This window comes from Pteropus vampyrus, unplaced genomic scaffold, assembly GCF_000151845.1.
Source record: "Pteropus vampyrus isolate Shadow unplaced genomic scaffold, Pvam_2.0 Scaffold244, whole genome shotgun sequence".
NCBI classification, from domain to species: domain Eukaryota; kingdom Metazoa; phylum Chordata; class Mammalia; order Chiroptera; family Pteropodidae; genus Pteropus; species Pteropus vampyrus.
Genome location: NW_011889025.1, coordinates 1,093,466 through 1,116,206, shown reverse-complemented (window position 1 = coordinate 1,116,206; position 22,741 = coordinate 1,093,466). Strand labels below are relative to the sequence as shown.

Sequence of the window (22,741 nt, the reverse complement as noted above, 5' to 3'; positions counted from 1 at the left end):
CTAAGATTAATTCATTCACATAAATTCAACCCACATGTAACTTTTTAGGAATAAATCTCTATTGTAGACTGAATAAAACCATATTGAGTCAGATAGATCTTCATGTACAGTTCTAACTTGCATAAGATTTTTCTTAGTTTCTTATCAGGCCAACAATATTTTTTTTATATTAGGTATGTTTGCCAATAGGTGCCATTCCCCCACCCCCCGGCTTTGAATAGCAAACTAATTCACATCTCTAGATTCTAAGAAAATTTTATAACTTTAGTTTCCTTGTCTGTAAATTCATCCTTTCCTTATTTCTGTTTTTGGTTTTTTTTTTTTTTTTAATGGTAGGAATGCATTTTTCTAACTTTTGATGAAAAGCAGGCTTTTTATGTAAAGATCACCTGTGTTGCCTAAACTTTCCTTGGAAATCCTCAGGATGTTCAATTTTTAAGGAATGCTCATTATAATGAATCATTACAGAGAATCGTGGTTTTTTTTTTTTTCCTTAATTGTACTCTGAGCTGTCACTTGTTCTCTGCAAAGCCTTAGAGTAGGAACAATTTCTTTCATTGCAAATGATATAAACATGTTTGGCTTCATAGCTTTTCAAAGCACCTCTTCATTAGCCATGCTTTATTAAAAATCTTAACTAATTCTTTAAAAGTTCATGGGGGTGATTATTAGCTAGTTCAGGTATTTTAGAGCTGTGTGTCTGCTATTAGCTAAAATAAATGTTATCAGATCGTTGTTCAGTGGCCTTTGTGAAATAAATTGGCAGGCTTGTGTTCCTGACAGATAAGATGTCTAAGTCTCCTACATGAATCAAAATTGGCACTAATTGGTCCTTTGGTAAGCTCTGCAAAAGCCAAAGATTGGTCCATGGAGACTGAACTAATTTCCAAGCTACAGGTGACTAATTTGCAGGGATTTTAGAGAAGAGCAACATATGTGTATTTTGGTAAAGAAGAGTTTGCCGTTATTTTCACAAAATTAACAACAGAAAAAATAAATCTCCGCTGAGGTAGATGAAACAGTTTTTATAATAGAACATATTAAAAGGTTAATCGTGCCCAAGTGATGGCTTTGCAATCAATTATCCTTTTTAATTCATTTTTCTAGTATTTCTTTTGCCTCTAAAGGTATCTCACTTAAAGGAGATTTGAAAACAGGACAGCTACAGGAATTGGCCAGATAATGGATAAAAACAGCCTAATAATATATATATATTCCATCATGGCATTTTAGCTGGTTCAGGAGATTATTTTTTAAGTCACTAAATCAAGAGTCATCTCTAGGTGGTACTAGGATTCCAGATCATCCTTATTTTCTCCTTTATATTCTTCTGAAGGGATTTTTTTGGTGGTGGGGGAGGATAATATGCATGTACTATTTTTATAAACAGAAGAAATAATCCATTTTTACAATTGTTAAGGTTCACAAAAGTAAAAATTACTGACTAAAAAAAAAATCGCAGCAACGTTTTCTAAAATTTATTATTTGGCAGTCTGAAGTGATGCAAAATCAACTTTGAGGATTTGATGGGTATATCTGGCCAGTATGTAGTCTACATTATTTTTTGGTAGTATCTGGAATGGGGGAAGTGATTCATTAGGATCTGTACATAAATTGTCATCAGCTTTTATGATTAAAATCTTGTTTTGTCTTGCTCAAATAAGAATTATTCAGGAGCATAATACTTAGAGTAAGCCAAGTTTGGAGTATTTTCTTCCATTATTTTGAATTTGCTTTCATTGGGAAAAGGAAGAGTCACTGTCTTTAGAAGGCCAAGTTGGGGGTGGGGCAGAAGGAACTATGGGGTTATGAGTGAAAGAATGGAATGTGCTGCATTATGTTTTTTGTACTTTTAGGAGAAAAACCACAAATGGCTTTTTCCTCCTAAGAATAGAAGAAATGCCAGACTCCAGGTCAGACCCATGGTTTGTCCAGTACAGTGTCTGTTTCTGTTCATGGTACCACAGGCTGTTTTGAGAGAGAGCATGTGTGTCTTCTATGATGCCAGCCTCGAAAGGTTAGGGAGTTTGTCAAACATCCTTAGCTCCTCTCATTAGGAACAGAGTCCTTTCATTCAATTCAGTGGAACTGGCATATTGAGCCTGGCAGGTCAGCCTTATGTGAATGACCAGTGACTGGATGCTTTGTTAATTGCAAAGCATATTTTGCCAATTGATATCATCAACAGACATCTCAAACAACTTTTGATTCTTTGACCTCCTGATATTTTTTTTTATTTTATCCAAGGCGAACTCACTGAACAACACTGGACATACTGTTACAGGGAAACCCAACATTTGGTTCTGAAAATGGGCAAGAGTGGAGCTAACTGTGGAATTTGCTAAGACAGGACAAACCTGAGGAAGTAAATTGATTTTTTTGGCCAGGATGAAATCGGGCAGATTTAGCTTTTTAGGACTGCGGAGGTAATTGTGGACCCAAATGGTCCAAGGCTTGTGTGGATCCTACTCGACTTAGCCAGAGCGCATTTTATACTCATCGGTGCTTTTAGCCAGATGACTTTTTCATATTTCAGCATATCCTGATTGTTGGCTTGCTGATTAGGTGCCCAAGTAAAAATGAGACCCTTTCATAGTGCTGCCAGTGAATTACAGGAGTAACACTTGCCTTATAGACAGACTAAGGTAAATTAAACTTTGACTATCCAATTGTGAGGAGCATAATATGGACCCATGTATTATAATAAGGTGGGAAGAAGGCAGGTTTTGGGGTTTTTTTTGTTTTTGTTTTTGTTTTTTAATGCTCCTGTGTCGAGAGTCACTGCATTAGAGGATAATAGTTTTAAATGAAGCCACATTTCTAACAAGGGACCAGATAACGAGGATAAATGAAATCTGCAGACAGTCTAGAAGCTTCATTTTAGCCATTATTTATAATCTCTTCTTCCAAACCTTTTATTATGTAGCAAAATTGATTAATTTGTGTGTATCTCTTCTCTCTCTGCCCACATGCTCTCTGATACAGGACTGAACAAATAGAGAAATGGACAAGAGAGGAAAGAGGATGGGGCTGAGGCCAGGTGGAGTCGGGGAGGCATAATCCCCAAACTGAATAATCAACCCCAGAATAATCAAGATATACTTTAGGGTCCTAACATTAATCTTGACATTTAATCATTCTGGACAATGTTAAAAACAAAAGATTGTGTAATAGCATTAATAAAAATGACTTGCTATGGAATGATTCAGAATAAATATGGCTTTTGCTTTAGCATGAAATAGGAATTTATTCAGCTGGTCTTAATGTTCCCTTAGCACACACAGAAACAGCACTGTTTAATTCCATATCCTCTTATCTATAAGTCCTACATTTAATTTACTACCATTCGAGTTGATTTATAGCTTTGCTTAGCAAAAGTACAGTCTTGATTAAAAGGATATTATCACAGCTGATGGACCTTGAAAGCATTTTTTTTCTCAGACCTTCTAATAATTTTGAAAATGACCTGCAGACTCCCATAAGGCTAGATTTGCAAGTCTCTAGTTTTTGCCCACCTGCCTGTACTTTGAGCAATGGTAGTTAGAGTTATGTTTGTTGACATAGTTTTCCCACATGCTACCTCCTTATCCATCCTTAGGAATGGAAAGTTACTGCAATAGAGTTTTAAAGCAAGGTGGCTTCAGGGAATCTCAGTTCTCTAGTTAGGTGATCTCTTATCTAGCTGATAATTGAAACTACAGTTTTTGTCTCTTGGGATGCTGCTGGGCTGAAGGATCCTCTAATCTGTCTAAAGGAGAACTCAGTTATTATACATGAGGATTATATTTTGGAGTTGCAGTTGTGACAGATGCCTCCCTCAAAAAATACAGAATTAGTTTGGTGCTCATTTTAGTGGAGATGACTTAATTTATAAAGCTGATAATTTCCACAGGTTGGCCAGATTCGGTCATTCTCCACAGCAGACCATTTTCCACTCTCCTGTACTGATTGTGCAGTATGACTGTTTGGTGGCATCTAAGGCTCGGGGAGTAAGGAAAAATGCTGTTGCTCAACAGGTGACAAAATGTTATTATGCTTTGATTCTGTTTAGACCATTATTACCATTCTCCTGATTCCGCTAGGTCGAAAAAATGAGTCACTCCGGTTTGGGCTTTATATCTTTGTGGAATATATTTTTGACCTATAAAATAAATTATTTCTCACAAAGGACTCACTTTAAAATCACCATACTTACAGTTCAATTTACAGGGGCTTTCAATTATTCAAAATCACAGGAACACAGAATTTAAAATTGTAAATGTGGTTCTAATTCAAAATCGGAGAGCTCAGATGTATTTTTTCATATCAAATTTGATGGTGGGGCCTTCTCAAAATACAAGAGTAAATCAGTTTATTTGTGAATAATTTTTATTTGGGTCAACATGTCCTTCCAGTTTGGCCTTATTGAGGTATTATTCACATACCATACAGTTGGTCTTAACCTCTTTTAATTGTTAAATTACTGGGCTTTAAAATCCGTGAAATTTTTGTTGAAGAGCACAGAATGTACTCCTATGAAGAAAAGTTTTATGTTTCTAAATCACTTCTAATTTGCCTAAATCATTTTTTCCCCAGTACATAGCTACAGTTTGTCAGAACTCAACTGATAATTAGAAGTTATCTAGTTAACCTAGAAAAAAAAATCACCTGGGGAGTTCTTTTTTCAAACTGTACTTGCTGAAGCACAAAACCTCCTGAAATTCTGATAAACTTCATAGCCCTCATCCCCACTCTATACCAGTTAAACACCACTGACTTAGTCTAACACTCCCATCCTGCAGATAGGGAAACATTCTTCCTCTTACAATTTTGATTAGAAACCTTACTAAGCACCACAATTCTTTTTTTTTTTTTTTTCAATTTAAACATGACAGATCTTGATAAATTGAATTGGAGATGCAAAATTCACTTCAGTGAAAGATGGGGACATAAATTATTTATGCTGTAATATTTTTAAAAACAAATTATGAAGGACGTGATATTGTTAAAGGAAAAATCTCAAAGTCGCTCATCAGAAAGTCAGTATACAGAAACTCTTACAAATTTATCATTGTCTCAGTACTGTCTCAGGCACTGGGGAGATTAGTAGATGTCCTTTATCCTGGAAATGGCTGATAGCTAAGCACTCATATTTCTTCTCAGCTGTCCACAGTCGTTTCCCACAGGGCATGGGAGGCCTGATTATGTTAGTTTTTAAACAACTGCCCTGATTGCATTTTCAGCAAAAGGAGATTCATAAGAATACTGATGTTAAATAGATAAAGAAATAGCCACAGAGATGGGCTTTAATAAAAAAAAAACAAAACAAAAAACATAAACTGCTCAGAAGATCTGACAGACTAGTGGATGGATGGATGGATGGATGGATGAAGACCTGGGGAAAGAACAAAACGGTTTTTCCAGAGGACTTTTTATTCCCTGGAAAATTGGAAAATTTCAGCCTAAGAGTGGAAGCAGCAAAAGAAATTTTTATAGACCCCTTTTCCTCTTCTACACCTTCACATCCATGCAGACAGAAAGAGGAAAGGTCTATGATTTCACTCATCTGCTCTGAAAAGAAGCCTCTCTCCTGGGTAAAAAGATTTACCTGGCCTTACATCTTCTCTCCAGTACCTTGGATAACCATACACTCCACTTGAAAACCACTGATCCAAAGCAACCATAGATTTGGGAGAACGGGATGCAGTTGTTATGCTTTTGAAATTTCGTTTTTATTATCCATGTTTACAAAGAAATTAGGCACTTTTTATGATTTTTGGCTCTCTTCACTATTCTTTGTTATGATATTAAGGGAAAGGACAGATTTCTTTTGATTGGATGCTAATAAGAGACAAAGTACATTACTTTCTTAAAACAGCAAGAAATCACCCACACTTACTTAGAAGGTTATCTTTTGTAGGGCATCACCAAAAGTTCGTCTGTTTCCCATAAAAAAAAAGTCATAGTGGTCTCTGGGTTAGTATATAAGACACTACAAAAATGCCTAAAAGTGATTTGATATCTTTATTACTAAGTTTAGTAGTAGCGTGTGAGGGCAATGATGCAAATAGACAGTAAGGATTTGCCCCTGGCCTACTTTAAGCCATTATACATCTTTTTAGAAATAGTCTCTGTAATGAGTGATGATGTAGGATCTGGTTGTTGTTGTTGTTGTTTTCAGTTTTATCTGTGTTTGCTTATCTACATATAATTCAAGGTTATAATGAGACTAAATAGTTTGGGAATGGAGTGGAACTTAATTTGAATTGGTGATTGTACCTGAAAACAGGATAGTTGTTTGCTGGTTCTTTAAAGTAAGTTCCCTTGGTCTAGTTCTATAATATCATGAGCCACAATTTGAGAATGGTGGCAGGATACTTGCCATTGACTGTCTTATTCTACACACAGCCCAGAGTGGTTGTTTCAGTCCCAAACAGAAAAGCATAGCCTAGCACATGTTGACCTGAGACGGCAAATCAATGTTTTCAGTTTCCTTGGCTATCATAATGGCCTTGAAACCCAAAGTCAATGCTTTGGAAAGAGAAAACTTACATGCCCTTCCAAAAACAAGGGGAAGGGAAGAACTGCATTCTCTTGAAAGTTAAATTATAACTCTTTATATCTGTTTCTGTGAAGAAGACTGTACTAATAAAACTGCCAATTTCTTTCAGGTGGGTGTACATGGCATTAGAATAGAATTCATCAATGAAAAAGGATCAAAACGCACCGCCACCTACCTACCGGAGGTTGCAAAGGAGCAAGGTCATTGTACTTTATTTCATATGATCTGGTGAAGAATTTAAAAAAATATATAATTGAAATGTAATATCTGACCTTGCAGTTAAGTCTGCTAATTGATCAGTGTCAAATTATAAGAAACGACTCTTCCATCACTGCCACTGCATTGTCTGTATGAAGTTGGTGAATTACACAGAAGTTGAATCTCTGCACTAACGTTTGACAGCAAGAACGTACAAAAGTATACTTTCAAAAAAGCAAATATTTGTAAAAGTTGGATTTTATTTTAGTCAATAGTTTGCTATGAATTTGAAGAGCCATTTTCCCTTATCTCATTAGGCTATAGCCTTGTGTGATATAAACAAGCCTTTTGTTTGACGGCCCAGCCACACAGTTCATTGTCAGTATCAAATATTTCATTCTTAGGTGGTTGCTATTACTCATTCTCCTACTATTATGATTGTAGGTTTCCCATTAAGGTTAGGAGCATTGAGAATGCATGAAGTGGTATATTATATACTTGGTCTGCACTTCCCAATCAGCAAACGTTTTTCCATTTTATAGATAAAGCACAAACCTTTATGAACTACCACTGTAACACAAAATAATTTTTCACTCTGTAGTATCTTGTCCTTTCTAGTCACTACTAAATTCTGGTTTCATGTTAGTTCAAATGAATATTTCTTTTTTACTTTATGGAGCACTTCTCATCAAAAAGCACTTGTAATTTGGTTTTCCCATGTTTATCTCATAAAAATATAAGATATGTAACAGCAAATTTAATATCATTAAACCCACAAGAGAGAGAGTTAGTCTTTAAGGCAGCTAGCTGAATATTTGTTTGGGTTACTTTAGAAAATGTCTTAATCCTGCGGTTCCATTGACTTCGTAGAGCACACCTAAGAGATAGAGGGCCTCAGATATTAGTATACCATCCCATGTCAGAACTGATAAAAATGCCCCTGAATATTGCACATAAATACACTTGATTGACTACAGGAGATGCCAGTAGGAACAGCAATTACCATGAGTTAGTATAAGAGTCCTAAATCCTACTGAGTTGGCATGATAACATTTAGGCTCTTCTCTCCCTTTTAAAGGTGTTACTGTTAGAGGAGAGTACAATGTTTGTGGTTTGTTACTAAGTCATGACTAAGCAGTTACTGCCAGCCTCTTCAGCTTCTTGCCTTCAAATATGGTTGAGATAAACCACTGTTGTTAGCCATCATGGATAGCTACAATTGAAGGTGTGTGGTGGTGAACCTGCTTCTGTACAGGATGAAATCTTAGCTCTTCTGTGTGATTTTTAGGACCAAAGGAGTTGATGGCATTTGGTAACTGATAGCTGACCACTCTACAAAGTAATTTTATATTTAACCTGTGTTTGACTGTGTTTTATCTCGTCTACTCTCCACAGGATGGGACCATATTCAGACCATAGACTCTTTACTGAGGAAAGGAGGATACAAAGCTCCAATTACTAATGAATTCAGGAAAACCATAAAACTGACCAGGTACAGAAGGCATTTTCTAGTGTGAGGCAAACCAGTACATTTTGATGCATATGCCTATAATCCTTTGATTTCTTTGGTCTCTCTATACTTGCTTCTCTTTTCTGAAACAGTGGAAATCAATAGCAGGGCCATACTGAGGGTAGACACAATGGAACCCTGCTTGGCAGTAAAGCCTTTATGATATATGAGCCCATCCTTCCCATCTTTAGCTGTGTGTGATTACTCTGGCTTTATACGAGCAAACCCTTGGGGCCTTTAGACTACATTATTGAAAGAAGTTACCTGAATTAACTATTGGCTAGCCTTTGACATTGCTTAGCAGAACCCTAGGATTCCGATAAGCAGCTCCCAAATTTGAATTTAACCTTAGGATTTTGGCAGTGATAGAAGTCTCCCATGAAAGCTTGCCGGAAAATACAATTGAGCTAGACTCACAAATGCTAAACAAATTTCTGCATGGGATCAGAGGGATCCTTATTTAAAAAGGAAAATATCAAACATTTAGGAAAATGAGTTGTGGTTTCCATTTATTTTAATTCCGTAAAACCACAATGGATGCCTATAATCTAAAAATGGACTCTTCCCAGCTTTGAGGAGTTACATATTTGAAAATGCCTCCATCTCCACTTTCCCTGAGTTCACAGTCTAGGAGAATAGAATGGCATATACAAAAATGATTATTGATATAAAGCAGAATGCGATGGATGATGTGAGATCATAAAAAAGGGGAAGAGGAGTTCCAGGAAGGGGTGAGAATAACAGAAAATTTCAGAGGAGGTAGATTTCAGACTGGGCTTGAAAAACGGGTAGAATATTTGACAGGTGGAGAATGGGGGAAGAAAGGGGTTAACTGAAAGAGAACTTTGCATGTCAGTACGTGCAGGTATCAAAGTACTGAGCAAGTTCTGAAGAATATTCAGTAGTACATTGGGTCAGGTATGAGGGTCTTGAGTTCTAGACTAAGAAGTTTAGGCCTGATTCTATAGCCTAATAGCCATTGATAGCCATAGAAGGGTTTTAAGGAGATGGTTTTAGGGAGGTGTAAGATTGGAATTGGAAACAGGAACATTAGAAGACATCGCTGTTATATAAGAATATCTGGCAGCAGTCCAAAGTGGGTGAAATGGGAGCCTTAACAAGAGCTGTGGCAGTGAGCTGGGATGAAAGGAGGGAACAGATAAGAAAATATTGTGCAAGAAATGAAAAGATGGTCATCATTCAGAAGTAGGGAAGAACAAGATAAGGCTTTAATCTAGATAAAAGGGTCCAAGGCGATCTCTTTAACCAAGGGAGGGATCATAGAAGGAAAGTCATGTTTCTTAAAGTCATCAGTTCTGGATTTGAAGTACTTCCTGGGATGTCTATATAGAAATATCTAGCAGATCACTGAAAATGTACGTGTGTGGAACTCATGGACAGAGATCGTGATTTGGGATCATCTGTAAAGAGGACATAGTTGAAGCTATGAGGATAGGGTTCACCAAGCGGGGACAGAGCATAAGGTCAAAAGAACTGAAAGTAAAAATGTAAGAAAATTCGACAAGGCAGGAGTAGAATGAGTAGTCAGAGAGATAAGGAGTAGCGTGAGAGGCAGGGAGAGATTCAAGGGAGTTGGAGTTGTATGGCCCATGGCACAAGAGAGCTTCAAAAAGGGAATGGTGAGCAGTACCATAATGGAGACGTCAAGCAGAAGGAGAGGTAGGCTTCTGAAAGAACAGTGTCTGTGGAAGATTGACAACAGAAGCCAAGTTGCACTGGACTAAGGAGTAGTGAGAGATGAGAAAATATATTACTCTTCAGAAGTGTGCCAATGGAAAAGCTAGAGATGGGGAAAAAGAGGTTTGGGATAACAGGATTAAGAAAAGCTTTTTGTTATAACTGTTTTTACTTAATGGCAAGACCTAAGTAGATATGTGGACAGAGGGAAAGGAATGGTAAAAGAGGGAGCAGTGGAAGATCCCAGAAGAAAAAGTGGTCAAGCAAATGAGATGTTTACATAATGGCAATACGTTGGCTTTGCTCTCTTCCTTCCTTTTAGCAAACTGGGGTTGAGAGGGCAATAAAATTTCTAGAACAATTTAAGCAAGGAGTAGTAGCATGGAAAGAGTGCTGGACTCAGACTCTGGATTCCTGCATGCTGAGCTCAGCTTTGCTACTTATTAGTAGTGCGTGATGTTGGGCAAGTCACTGCTCCTCTCTGGACCCTTGTTTCCCGATCTATAAAATTATCTCTAAGGTCCTTCCTAGCTCTGATGCTGGCATGTCACCTATTTCTTGATGTTAACTTTGTCTCTTCCCTGATTTTCTTTCAGGTACCGTAGTGAAAAGATGACCCTGAGCTATGCTGAATACCTTGCTCATCGCCAGCATCATCATTTCCAAAATGGCATTGGGCATCCCCTTCCACCATACAACCATTATTCCTGACACTGAGCCGCACAACCAGTCACTGGGCCTCTCTGCAGACCTCTTCCCAGGAGACCCTACCCCTTCTTATTCTAGCTATCTCTTTTACTGTACCATCTTATGATGATAGTTTCCGTTGCCATGGTGAATCTTCGACATCGTCAAGTAAGATCATCATGGTAACGGGTAGGAAAATGAAATTTGTTAAGAAGATCCTGTTTTAATATTTCAGATCATCGAGATTTTATATATATACACACATACACACACACACACACGTATGTATATGTGTGTGTGTGTGTGTGTGTGTGTACACACACACACACACACACACACACACACATAACTTTGGGGATTTTCTTTCCTTACAATATTATATAGAATTTCACTTTGCTGTCTCAATCAGGTTTCTATTTTTCTGTCCATCTTGTCTTACATTCCTGTTTTTCTTCCGTTCGTTCGTTCTTTCTTTCTCCCTTCCTTCCTTCTTTTGACTGTGGATGGAAGAAATTCTGCAGTTTTTAAATATTTTATTTAGGTTTTTCTTTAGTTTTCCTCAGAAGGATAATTTTTCATAGCTAAGTTTGGGAGTGATTCATATGAAATTCAGGTATTTGTGTATTATTCTTGAATTCGTCTGAAATTCATTTTGCTATGAGAGCTTAGTATGTGGGTCTTTTCTCCTTAAGTATACGTTTTCCCCATGGTCAGAATATGCAAACTTTAATTTTACTATAGATCATTTGAAGGTCCGTGATAGGGCTTGTCACAGAGAGTGAGAAATCATTTGTGCCTATTGTGCTGATTATCACAAGAGAGACTGCCTCATCACTTTATAGAACCAATTTACAAACTAAAACACTGTTTTAAGAAAGTACAAGCTACCTTGCAAATATGCTATAGAAATCATTTTGAAAAGCAGCGCGTATCGGGAAGAGAGCAGATACAGAATTTAGTGCCTTTGAGATGAATATAATTAAGTGGAATTAAGAGGGGTTAGAAAAAAGGCAATTTATAGAAATATTCTTGTAAAATTATATTGTTCTATATGTGAAACAACAGATTAGACAAATTCCTTACACTTAAGTATTTTTTTAAGCTGAAAAAATTATTTTGAGCAAATAACCAAAAAGAGACATTTGTTTATTATGTATTAATTTAAATTTGTTAGCTTTAGGTTTCAATGAGTCATGATTGGCCAGAGACAATTTTAGCTACCATTTAAAGAAATGGTAAAGGTAATCTAGTGAAACAAAAGTTCACATGTGCCATAATTTCAGATGTTTGCCATCAGGACAATACTAGAGTTTTAGAAGTACTATAATATAGCTTGAATCTCTTTCTGCACTACATACTTTTGATAGAAACACATGTACGATGTTGATGTTATGTTATACCTGTAAAAATGGAGTTGGCATTTGGATATGATATAGTTGTTAGAGCTGAGCTCATTTGCAGTGCTAGTCTTCCCAGGATGCATAAAGAGAACTTCCTCATGTCACTAGGAGGTCCGTATGTATATCCCCTGGAAAAATGACAGGATTCTGGAGAAAGATTACTCTTCATCTTATGGTAGTAAGTAAGTAAGTGTGTGTGTGTGTGTGTGTGTGTGTGTGTGTGTGTGTGTGTGTGTGTGTAATTTTTTCAAAAAGGAAACCAATATATCAAGTGATGAATATAAGTATGGTGCAGAATAGTCTAAAAGTATGAGATGTCACTGAATATCAAAATGGTATAGCTTATACATATAGTTGCTGTGACAAGTGACAATTCAGAATTTGAAAACCCTTTTTTAGTTTGTGAGATAATTGGCTGAATTCCTTCTGCTTGCCATTGTGGCAAAGCAAACTGCTTTAATTTTTAATGAGAGTTCTTAGAAGTTTGTTGATATTCCTTCATCCACAGCATCTGTTGAAATAACCATTTTCAGTTGTGATGCCTTAACTAAGAAGCCAATTGTTAGCCTGAAATGCGATCTCTGTAGCCAGTTCCATTGAACCTGGAGATTAGTCAGAGAATGCTAGCTGTTGGGTTCTAGAAAGGGATTTTGAGTCCTTTCATTTCTACTTGGGAACATTTTGGAGCAGATAGTCTTTCAGTATAAAAACAAGTGGCTACCTGAAGGAAACTTTTTCTTGCCCTTATAGGGAAACTGAGCACAAGCTGAATGATATGTCTGCTGCAAAAAAAAAAAAAAAAAGAAAAAAAAAAAGTAAATAAATCAAACTGAAGAGAGACAAAATAGACCAATGTTGATCCATCTTATCCATCATCTCATCAGTTCAACAGGCTCCTCATCCTGGGCGAGCTCATGGTTAAAAGTTTTTTGTAAAGATCTATTACATACATATGTGTGTGTGTATACATATACTTACACGTACATACATACATATGTGTGTTTATGTATTTAATGGTGCTAATCAAGCTTGAGCAGGTCACGTGACTGGTCATGCGGACTCTAAAATCATATCAGATTTTTTAAATTTCTTGATATATGCAGATGTTATATAGGTTTTCTTACCAGTATGATAATGTTATACTGAAAAAAATAACCATCCTGCAGGCTTCAGAGGACGAGGTCAGCAATATTTCCCACCATGGCTTGGGGGGAAAAGGATAGTTTTGTCTCCTTTTATATTCAGATTAATGCACAGTCCATTTTTGTCTCTAAGTAGCTGTTGACTAAAAGACTTTGTAGTGTAAAGGGTGTTATACAAACTGTAATGGTGTGCTTCAAACAAACAAATGCTAGACCCTTTCACCTTTGTCATGTATTACAAATTTGTTAAATATGTGGTTTGAATTAACTTTAAACATGTTGAAATATGTAGCATGTGTTTTTAACTCCGACAAAGATTTTAATTGCACAGGTTGTGTTCTAGCCAGTTGTGGTTTATTTGTTCAGAAACACAAATGTGAATTGCACTCATCACCAGAATATTGTATAAGTTCGATGATCTTTAAATAGCTCAGAAGTAATACTTGAACTTCATTTGAGTAGCACAAAGTTTACATAGCCCCCCGTTTAAATGTTAATTAGTTCCATTTGTGTTTTCCTTTTTCAAATGCAACTGGGTAATTTTCCTCTTGGAAAATAGTACGTATTTTACTTTGGTATGTAGCAAAAGGCTTCCATTTCTGGAAGAATTTTCCTGTTCTTAAAGTCAGCCAGGTACCAGATTCTAAAAAGACATTCGCCCCCGACCCCCCTCATCAAGTGGCCTTCTGACTGCACAAGAATGTGCTACTACCCTTTCCAGTCTCCCCTACCATGAGAGGTCGGTGTCATTGATGCAGGAAGTGCTAGATTTGCTCTTTTTCCCCCACTCCACTTGAAGCCATTATAAGATTTTCAGTCCAGTGCATACAGTCCCAATGCCCAGCACACCGGATGTTTGTATACTGGCCTCTTTTCATGTCTTCAAATGTGCAGGAAATTTGAAACTGTCATCTGGAATAGGTTCCATCTCTTACGTGTGTTAGATCAAAACCAAAGAAGCCCCCAGCCATGTCCAAATGCTGCTCCAAAAGCCTGCTTTCCAGTCCTTACAAAAACCCTGCAGGATTAAATATGTTAACTTTTTTATTTTTGTACAGTTTCTAAGTGATTTTTGCTAGTGATGTTAAATTGAATTACGTTTATTTGAGGGGTGTGAGCAACTCCTCCATTTAAATAAACTGGTGACTTTCCTTTTATTTTTTAAAAGCAGAAACCCGTTGCGTGCCTCTCGATTTAAGGATTTCTGATTACATTATTCTTAAGACCAGCATTGATCCTTTATATACAAAGATATGTTTTCCTTGTTTTTTATTACTGTTTCAGAAGAAAATAAACCTTTTATTTTGCTCTGGACCCAGTAACTGCGCTGGTACATAGACGCACTGAGAAAACACTTTTGTAACCACCTCTGACTGTTTTTGTACATCAAAGTTGATTACTTTTGAAATATTTGGATCTAGTTTCTAAGTTATTTTAGTGTTTTATATGTTCCCCGAAATCACTTTAAATCGGTCACCAGCATAATGAATTTTTGGTGATGCCATGGTGAGACTTGTAATGAGCAAAAGCTACCTGGAGTAGCTTTTCTTTTCCTTCTTTCTTAGGAACCTGTTTTTTGATTACAGTAAGACATCGCAGATTACCTGAAATCCCTTCAGGTATAACTAGATCCTCCTTCCTTCCACATTTAATTGCTTAATAGTTTGAGGAAACTCTTGGAAATGGGCATTTTATATGACACGTATGGCTTTAAAATAAATATTAAAAATGCAAAAAGAAAAATGAGAAGATTTATGTGGGTCTGTAAGGTATGGCTGTGGAAAGATATTGTAGTAGTTTTGACACTATTGTTATTACCTTTAAAATCATTTACCCAATAAAATGTTAAAACCGATTTGCCATTTCTTGTTTCCTTCTTTAACCTGCCTCATCATAGGATGTTGGTCTTGTGGGTACTTCTTACTAAAACACTCGAAGTTGAAGACTTTGAAATAATATAAGAACTGGAATTGATTTCTTTCCAAAGTAGCACTTGGAAAATCTCACTGGCCTGCAGCTGCTTCCTACCATATGATTTGCCTACGTTGTCCTTTTGCCTAGCCCTGAACCCTGGCTTGGTGATATGGTGTAGCCTGTATTGGACAGTCTGTCCTGGTAACCGATCTGAGCCAAGCAACAGACTTGAATTCTGGGAGCAGCTTTTAGCTATGCTTAAGCCCGCTCCAAATTTCTTCCAAATCAGTGTGTTATTGGGTGTTTCGCCTTTGTGAGCTGGTTCAGCGTAGTAGCAGTGTCATGCAGTGAAACCATCTGATGAGGTGGGATGTCTTTCTTTTGCCCTCAAGGCTTTGTCATTTTCTCAGCACAGGACAGAATCTGAAAATGCCCAAGACATGGTCACTCGGAGCTTGTACATACTCATACACACACTAGGTCTACCACACACTTAAACTTATCGCCCGTTACTTTTTCATTCCAGAGTGGGATGAGATGAACTCTGTTCTCAACTTGAGCCTGAGGAAGACGTCTGAGTATAGGGCAGGGCAACTAGTGCTACTGACTTTCAAGGGCCAGAGAAGAGTCAGCATCAACAAAGGAATCTCTTCCTGTGCCACCTCTATCAGTTGCCTTATCGCTTTCTCTATGCAAAGGCTACCAAGGACATCGTTAAAATACCTTGGTTTTTTTTTTTTCTAAATCATTGGCTGTCTCAGTTTCATCATGCATATTTCAGAATTAATTGCTAGTGAATATATGCAGGGCAATTTTCTGTTACATTGCCCCAAAGCCCCATTACTCATGGGAATTTGATGACATGTGCTTATGGCAATCACAGTGACCAAAAACAGCCATCTCAGATTCTAGAGTAGGGGTTGTGGTTTGAATACTGCTCCATTAAGGCAGCCATCTGCTCAAGGTTTACCCAGTTTCATTATTCACGTTTACTGGTACATAGGATTTTTTAAAAATGACTTTTAGAGAATATTAATAGGTTCAGGTAGAATGAAGTAATTTAATGAGCCCAAAACATTCATTTCTATAGCATTAGCGGTTAACTCAATGGTCTGGACAGATTTCAACTTCAGTAATCACACCCTACCTACCTAAATTCTTCCCAGAGTTTTGGCATTTCCTCTTTAGATTTCATGCCCCACTGGGCACCTTCTAAATCGCTCACTGCCTAAGCTGTGTGAGATGAGGCAGTTCCTCTCTGTTGATGGAAAAATACTATCATAGCCAAGGGGTCCTATCAGTGTGAGCTGGGGAAAGTTTGCTGTGAGATCACACCTAGATTCAGAGCTGCCAGTCAGGAGAGTTAGTGAATGCCCATTCAGAGAATGGCTTCTCCAACTTTGTGCAGCTCTGACTGCATGAGCTGATACAAGTGTGGATTTGGGCTAAGCTCTGATGGCTTCCCATCTGTTTGCACAGGCTTTTCACTTGCAGGAGGAATAGTTGAGGAGAGGATACAACTGAGGCAGGCCTTGGGCATACTGCTTTGGCTATTACATTAAAAAGCCTTCCTTGATCCTGTAGCCCATGGTACAATCTCCTGTTCCAAACCCCAAGCCTATTGAAAGAAATCTTTTAAGAATTGGAGGAAACTGCCTTAGGTCCTAAGCACTGTTCTGAAGCCAGTCGGTCTCCTCATCCCAAGAACTTGCTTACGACTGGGTTTAAAAATGACTCAGTATATTACGTTCAGAGTATATTGACTATGTATCTCAAATTGTTTATATGGACTGACCCAGAGAGCTAGTGGAAGACATACATTTTATATAAGCAAACACCGACCTGCACTTGATGATTTCCATCATGACAGATGATTGCATTAATTCAACAGAGGTTACATGTAAGATGCGCTAAGTGTGGAGCACAAGGCTGGGCGATGGCTGCATTATGTGCCTCTGTGCTCACCGCCTGCCCTAGTGTCCTTGAGCTCACACTCCCATTCTAAAAGGACACAGCCAAGTCACAAGGGACTGGTAATTTGTTCAGCCTTTAGTCTCCCTCCATTGGTAGAAGAACCTCTTTACCTTTTAATCAAAACCTTAGCTGGCCTCTCAATATGGTACAAATATGAGATTAAAAGAAGTACTATCTCATTGTTATAAACTACAAAAGTATACCAGTTACTTATAAAAGTTAAGGAGAATGATGAAGGGTTTTGGTGACTATAAAAAATTGTAATTGGGGTAAGAGATGACAATTGCAGTTATAATCTCCATTCATTTCTGTATTCTGTTTGGCTATACAACAGCAAGAAGGGCCTGATTTACACAAAGAAGAGGTGATATCTTACTTGTATAGTTTTATGAAAGTGGGTACTTATAGGCCTAAATTGTAAAATACTGGTACAGCCACAACTTCCTGAGCCAGGTCTGAGAAGGCCTACAAGAAGTTCAGGCAGGAGAAACATCACTCCTGAAGTTTGAATAGAAATGTGTCAACCTGATGGCTCCTGCTAACCCATTGGTGGTGTTCAGTTGCCATTCTGAATGTAACATCTAAGGTGTTTTTGTTAGGTGGTTTTTTTAGGGGGGGGGTGTATTTTTTCTCTTTTTACACAGATTTTTTTTTTAAATCAATTGTATGGAAACTTGGATCGGTTCCAACAGAATGTCAGATCCCGCAGGACAATCTCAAAACCGCTGCTAGAGCCCCAACATGTCCAGTTATTTTGGCAAGCTGTCATTTCATTTCCTTTTCCATTTTGGCCTTTTACTCCCAAATGTCAGGCTCGACGTGATCCATCAATATTTACTGAATGCCTGTCCCCCTAGAGGCATGGCACTGTGCTTGGTTTCAGAATGAATATAATTTCGCAAGACAAATTAACAGTAAGAGATGTGAGGGGCATGCAAGTTTGGTTTAGTTGGGATAAGTCATTCAGATTGGGGCCCAGACAACATTGCGCTGACTTTCCAGGGTTTTCCTAAATGGCTTCCACTTCAGGGTGGCATTAGAGCAGAGTTGTGGCTGCCCCTGTTGAGAAATGGCATTTTTTTGGCCCTCCAACATGTCAGCAGCAGAAACCGCCTCACACTGGGCATGATCATGATTTGCGAAGTGGAGGAGATTATTTCTGTTCCAACAATGTGGCTGTCTTATTCTCTATCAAGTGGGAATGTGCAAGGTGGTTGGGAGAGAAATAATGTGATCGTATAAGAAACAGATTTATATACATGCAGAATGGCATTTGGTGCTGAAAGTTGTGTTTCTTACTGTAAAGCTGCCTTCTGAAGGGCATCAGGCCCTTCCCACGGCCAGGAGAGAGAGAACAGCACAAATAGACTAGGCCCTTTGCTCTAAGAGGCTGCCCTGAGATCTGAGGAGGAGAGAAAAGTTTATAGCGTGACTACTGGTTGAAAAATTACTCCACAGGGGAAAAAAAAAACTGTTCATGGGGCAGGAAGAGAGAGAGAATAGTAGAGACGTAGACAGAAAGAGAAGTCAAAGTAACTTTCTGAATCACCTGTTACGTAGAAACGGCAGGAAGGCAGCATTAAATCTGGATATTGTAAAACAGGAAACACAACTGGTACACAATAGAATGTTTAAATCACATTTTAACTGACAGGAAGTTGCTGAGAGTTATAGCCATTGCCTGAACACCAGGCAGTTTTGAAACTAGGAGTTGATATAATCGCTTTTCGTCAAAGTAGCATTTCCATCTAAATGGTATTCCGGATTGATCCAAGGTTACTGTGTGTGATAAAATATATAAGTGGATGTGTGCGTATCAGCATAGGAGATAGGGGCAATCTCCCAATCTAGACAGCTGGATGGGGCAATCATACTCCCTACTCCCACATATCCTGACACAGTAGAAAGGACTGGAAAGAGTGTGAAACCCCCATCTTTTTTGAAGGACAGTATTAGTGTAAGCAATGCAAACATGTCCCTAAAGTTTCTCGACTTCAGATATTCAAATAAAATTCCAGGAACTCTGCATGGAGACATTGCCACCCCACTGGCATGGGCCTTAGCAATGGGCCCTTTCCCAGAATTGTGCTCAGGGACAGTGGTGGGTGGCCATAGTGACCTCTGTATGTGAAGCCATGCCCCTTGGTGACTTGGTTCTTGTTTATCTTGCCTAGCACATTAATGAATGATAGAATTTAAAAGGGGGACACGCTGCTAATCTGGTCATTCAATCAGGATGGGAGTGTTTGTTCCTGTGGGGTAGATGGGCCCAACTAGCCCCTTAACTCTCTCATTTGGATTCGTACCACTCCAGAAGAATCGGTGGCCTTGAAGAAGCTCAAATAGAAATTGCTAATAGCCCTAGGCTGGGAAAGGGCAGGCAGCGCCCTTTGCACTAGGGAAAGGCTTACACAGTGAGTACTGCAAGCAGGGTACACAAGGCACTTGAATGTTCAAAAGAAACTCCTTTCTTTTTACCCACTTTTTTTTTTCAATTTCTTTTATTGTGGTGAAATTCATACAGAACATACAATTAGCCACTTTAAATGTACGATTCAGTGGTATTTGGTGTGTTCACAATGTTGTACAACCACTGGCTCTCTCTAGTTTTCAAACTTTTTCACCACTCCAAAATAATACCCCATCCTCATTAAGAGGTCACTCCCCATTCTGCCCTTGCCCATCCCCTGAGTAACCTCTAATCTTTCTGTTTCTCTGAATTTGCTTAATTTGGATATATCGTACAAATGGGGTCATATGATGTGTTATATTTTGTTGCTGGCTTTTTTTTTTTTTTTTTTTTTACTTAGTGTAATGTTTTCAAGGTTCATCCAAGTTGTAGCACGTTTTAGTATTTTGTTCCTTTTATGGCTGAATAAGATTTCATTGTATGTGTATACAACAATCTGTTTAATCATTCATCCATCGAAGGACATTTGGCCGTTTCAACCAGTTGGCTGTTAGGAACAATACTGCTATAAACATTTGTGTCTAAGTTTCTGTGTGGATATATGTTTTCATTTCTCTTGGGTATATACTTAGGCATGGAATCGCTGGGTTATATGGTTAACTCTATGTTTAACTTTTTAAGGAACCATCAAACTACTTCTACAGTGGCTGTACCATTTTACATTCCCACCAGTAATGTATGAAATTTCCAGTTTCTCTACATCCTCACCAATACTTGTTATTATCTGTATTTTTTATTATAGCCATCCTAGCGGGTGTGAAATAGAATTTCACTGGGACTTTGAATTACATTTCCTTAATGACCAGTGATGTTGAATACCTTATGTGTTTATTGGTCATTTAGAGAAATGTCTTTTCAAGTCCTTTGTCCAGTTTTATTTGGGTTGTTTTGCATTGGGTTGTTGAGTTGTAAGAGCTTTTTTAAAATATATATTTAGGTCATTAAAGCCTTACAGGTAAATGATTTGAAAATATTTTCTCCCATTCTGTAATTTGTCTTTTTCACATCCTTGATAATGTCCTTTGATGAACAAAAGTTTTTATCTTTTATGAAGTCCAATTTATCTATTTTTCTTTTGTGGCTCATGTTTTTGGTGTCAAATCTAAGAATCCATTGGCAAGTCCTAGATCATGAAACTATTTCTTCTAATAGTTCTAGCCCTTCTATTTAGATTGTTGATTTATTTTGAGTTATTTTTTGTACGTGGTATGAATCCAACTTCATTTCTTTAAAAATGTGATTATTCAGTTGTCCCAATATCATTTGTTGAAAACACTGTTCTTTCCCCCAACTAAATGGTCTTGGTATTCTTGTTGAAAATCAATTGACCATAAAAGTTTGGGTTTATTTCTGAACTCTCAATTCTATTTCATTGGTCTATATGTCTATTCTTATGCCAGTACCACACTGTTTTGATTACTCTAGCTCTGTAGTAAGTTTTGAAATTGAGAAGTGTGAGACCTCCTGCTTTGCTTTGCTTTTTCACTATTGTTTGGGTTACTGAAGTACACTTGATATTCCTTTTAAATTTGAAGATTGAATGTTCCATTTCTGCAAAAAAAAGAAAAACATTAGAATTTTGATAGGGACTGCATTGAATCTGTAGATCACTTTAGGGACTACAGTCATGCACTGCTTAACAGCAGGGATACATTCTGAAAAAGGCGTCGTTAGGCCATTTTTTCATTGTGTAAACATCATAGAGTGCACTTACAGAAATCTAGATGGAATAGCCTACTATACATTGAGGTTATATGGTATACCACCATCGTATATGCGGTCTGTCATTGAACAAAACATCGTTATGTGGCACATGACTATATTGCCATTTTTAAAATATTAAGTTTTCCAATCCATGACCACAAGATGCCTTTCCACTTAAGTCTTAAGCCTTTTACCTCCTAGGCTAAATTTATTCCTAGGTCTCTTATTTATTTATTCATTCATTCATTCATTCATTTATTTATTTATTTATTTATTTATGTGTGTATGTATGTATGTATGTATGTATGTATGTATGTATGTATTTATTTAGGATGCTATTCTAAATGGAATTGTTTTTCTCAACTTCCTTTACAGATTGTTCATTACTGACATACAGAAATACAACTGAGTTTTATGTGTTGATCTTATACCCCACATCCATCCATCTGTCCATCTATCATCTATCATCTATCTATCTATCATCTATCTCTCTCTCTCTCTCTCTCCCCTTTCTATTAGCTCTAGTAATTTTGTGTGTGTGTGTGTGCATTCTTTGAGATTATTATATACGGAGAATCACATCTGCAGATGTAGTTTTACCTCTTCCAATTTGGATGCCTTTTCTTTCTTTCTCTTGCCTAATTGCTCTGGCTAGGACTTCCAATGTTGAATAACAAAGGTGACAGCAGACATCCTCGTCTTGTTTCTGATCTCCATTCTTTCACCATTGAGTATGATTTTAGCTGTGGGTTTTACATATATGTCCTTTATTATTTTAAGGAATCGTTTTCTAGTCTTTGTCTGCTAAGTGTTTTTATTATGAAAGGGTGTTGACTTTTGTCAAATGTTTTTTTTTTTTTTTCTTCCGTGTCTGTGGAAAGGATCATTTTCTCCCTATGGTGTATATTGCATTGCTTGATTTTCTTATATTGAACCACCCTTACATTTCTGGGATAAATCCCACTTGGTCATGGTATACAATACTTTTAATGTGCTTTTGAATTCAGTTTCCTGGTATTTCATTGAGGATTTTTCTGTCTATATTCATAAAGGATACTGGTCAGTGTTTTTTTCATGTGGTATCTTCATCTGGCTTTGGTATCAGAGTAATGCTGACTTTGTAGAATGTGTTGGGAAATGTTCCTTCCTCTTCTATTTTTTGGAAGAGTTTGAATAGGACTAGTGTTAAATCATTACATGTTTGGTAGAATTCACCAATGAAGCCTGGGGTTTCTTTTCCTAGTTGAGAGGTTTTTGATTACTGATTCAATCACTTTACTTGTTATAGGCCTGTTCAGATTTTTTATTTTCTAGAGTCAGTTTTGGTAATTGTTGTTTCTAGGAACTTGTCCATCTCATCAAGACTAATGTTAGTATACAACTGCTTATACCATTCTCTTACAATCTTTTTAATTTGTGTAAGGTTGGAAGTTAAATCTGTGCTTTCATTTCCAACTAATTATTTGTCTTCTTTTTTTCTTAATATGTCTAAAGATCTTTCAG

The 22,741-nt window shown here is 37.4% G+C and overlaps 2 protein-coding genes across 7 annotated transcripts in view; one reads left to right on the top strand and one right to left on the bottom strand.

Annotated features, from left to right (window-relative positions):
- AMMECR1 (Alport syndrome, mental retardation, midface hypoplasia and elliptocytosis chromosomal region gene 1) overlaps positions 1-15,031 on the top strand; it is a 103,948-nt gene extending 88,917 nt beyond the window's left edge. The window contains exons 4-6 of the mRNA XM_011374337.2: positions 6,651-6,741; positions 8,135-8,231; positions 10,544-15,031. Of these exons, the coding sequence (XP_011372639.1) occupies positions 6,651-6,741; positions 8,135-8,231; positions 10,544-10,658 (303 nt within the window). The 3' untranslated portion in view covers positions 10,659-15,031. The remainder of the gene's footprint in view (positions 1-6,650; positions 6,742-8,134; positions 8,232-10,543) is intronic.
- A 4,515-nt stretch (positions 15,032-19,546) lies between these two features.
- Positions 19,547-22,741, bottom strand: part of TMEM164 (transmembrane protein 164) — a 187,979-nt gene continuing 184,784 nt past the window's right edge. For all 6 annotated transcript variants that reach the window (XM_023520004.1, XM_011374331.2, XM_011374335.2 and 3 more), the window contains one exon: positions 19,547-21,085. Coding sequence is in view for 1 of the 6 variants with exons in the window: in XM_011374335.2 (XP_011372637.1) it covers positions 21,032-21,085 (54 nt within the window). In the remaining 5 variants the exon portion in view is untranslated. The remainder of the gene's footprint in view (positions 21,086-22,741) is intronic.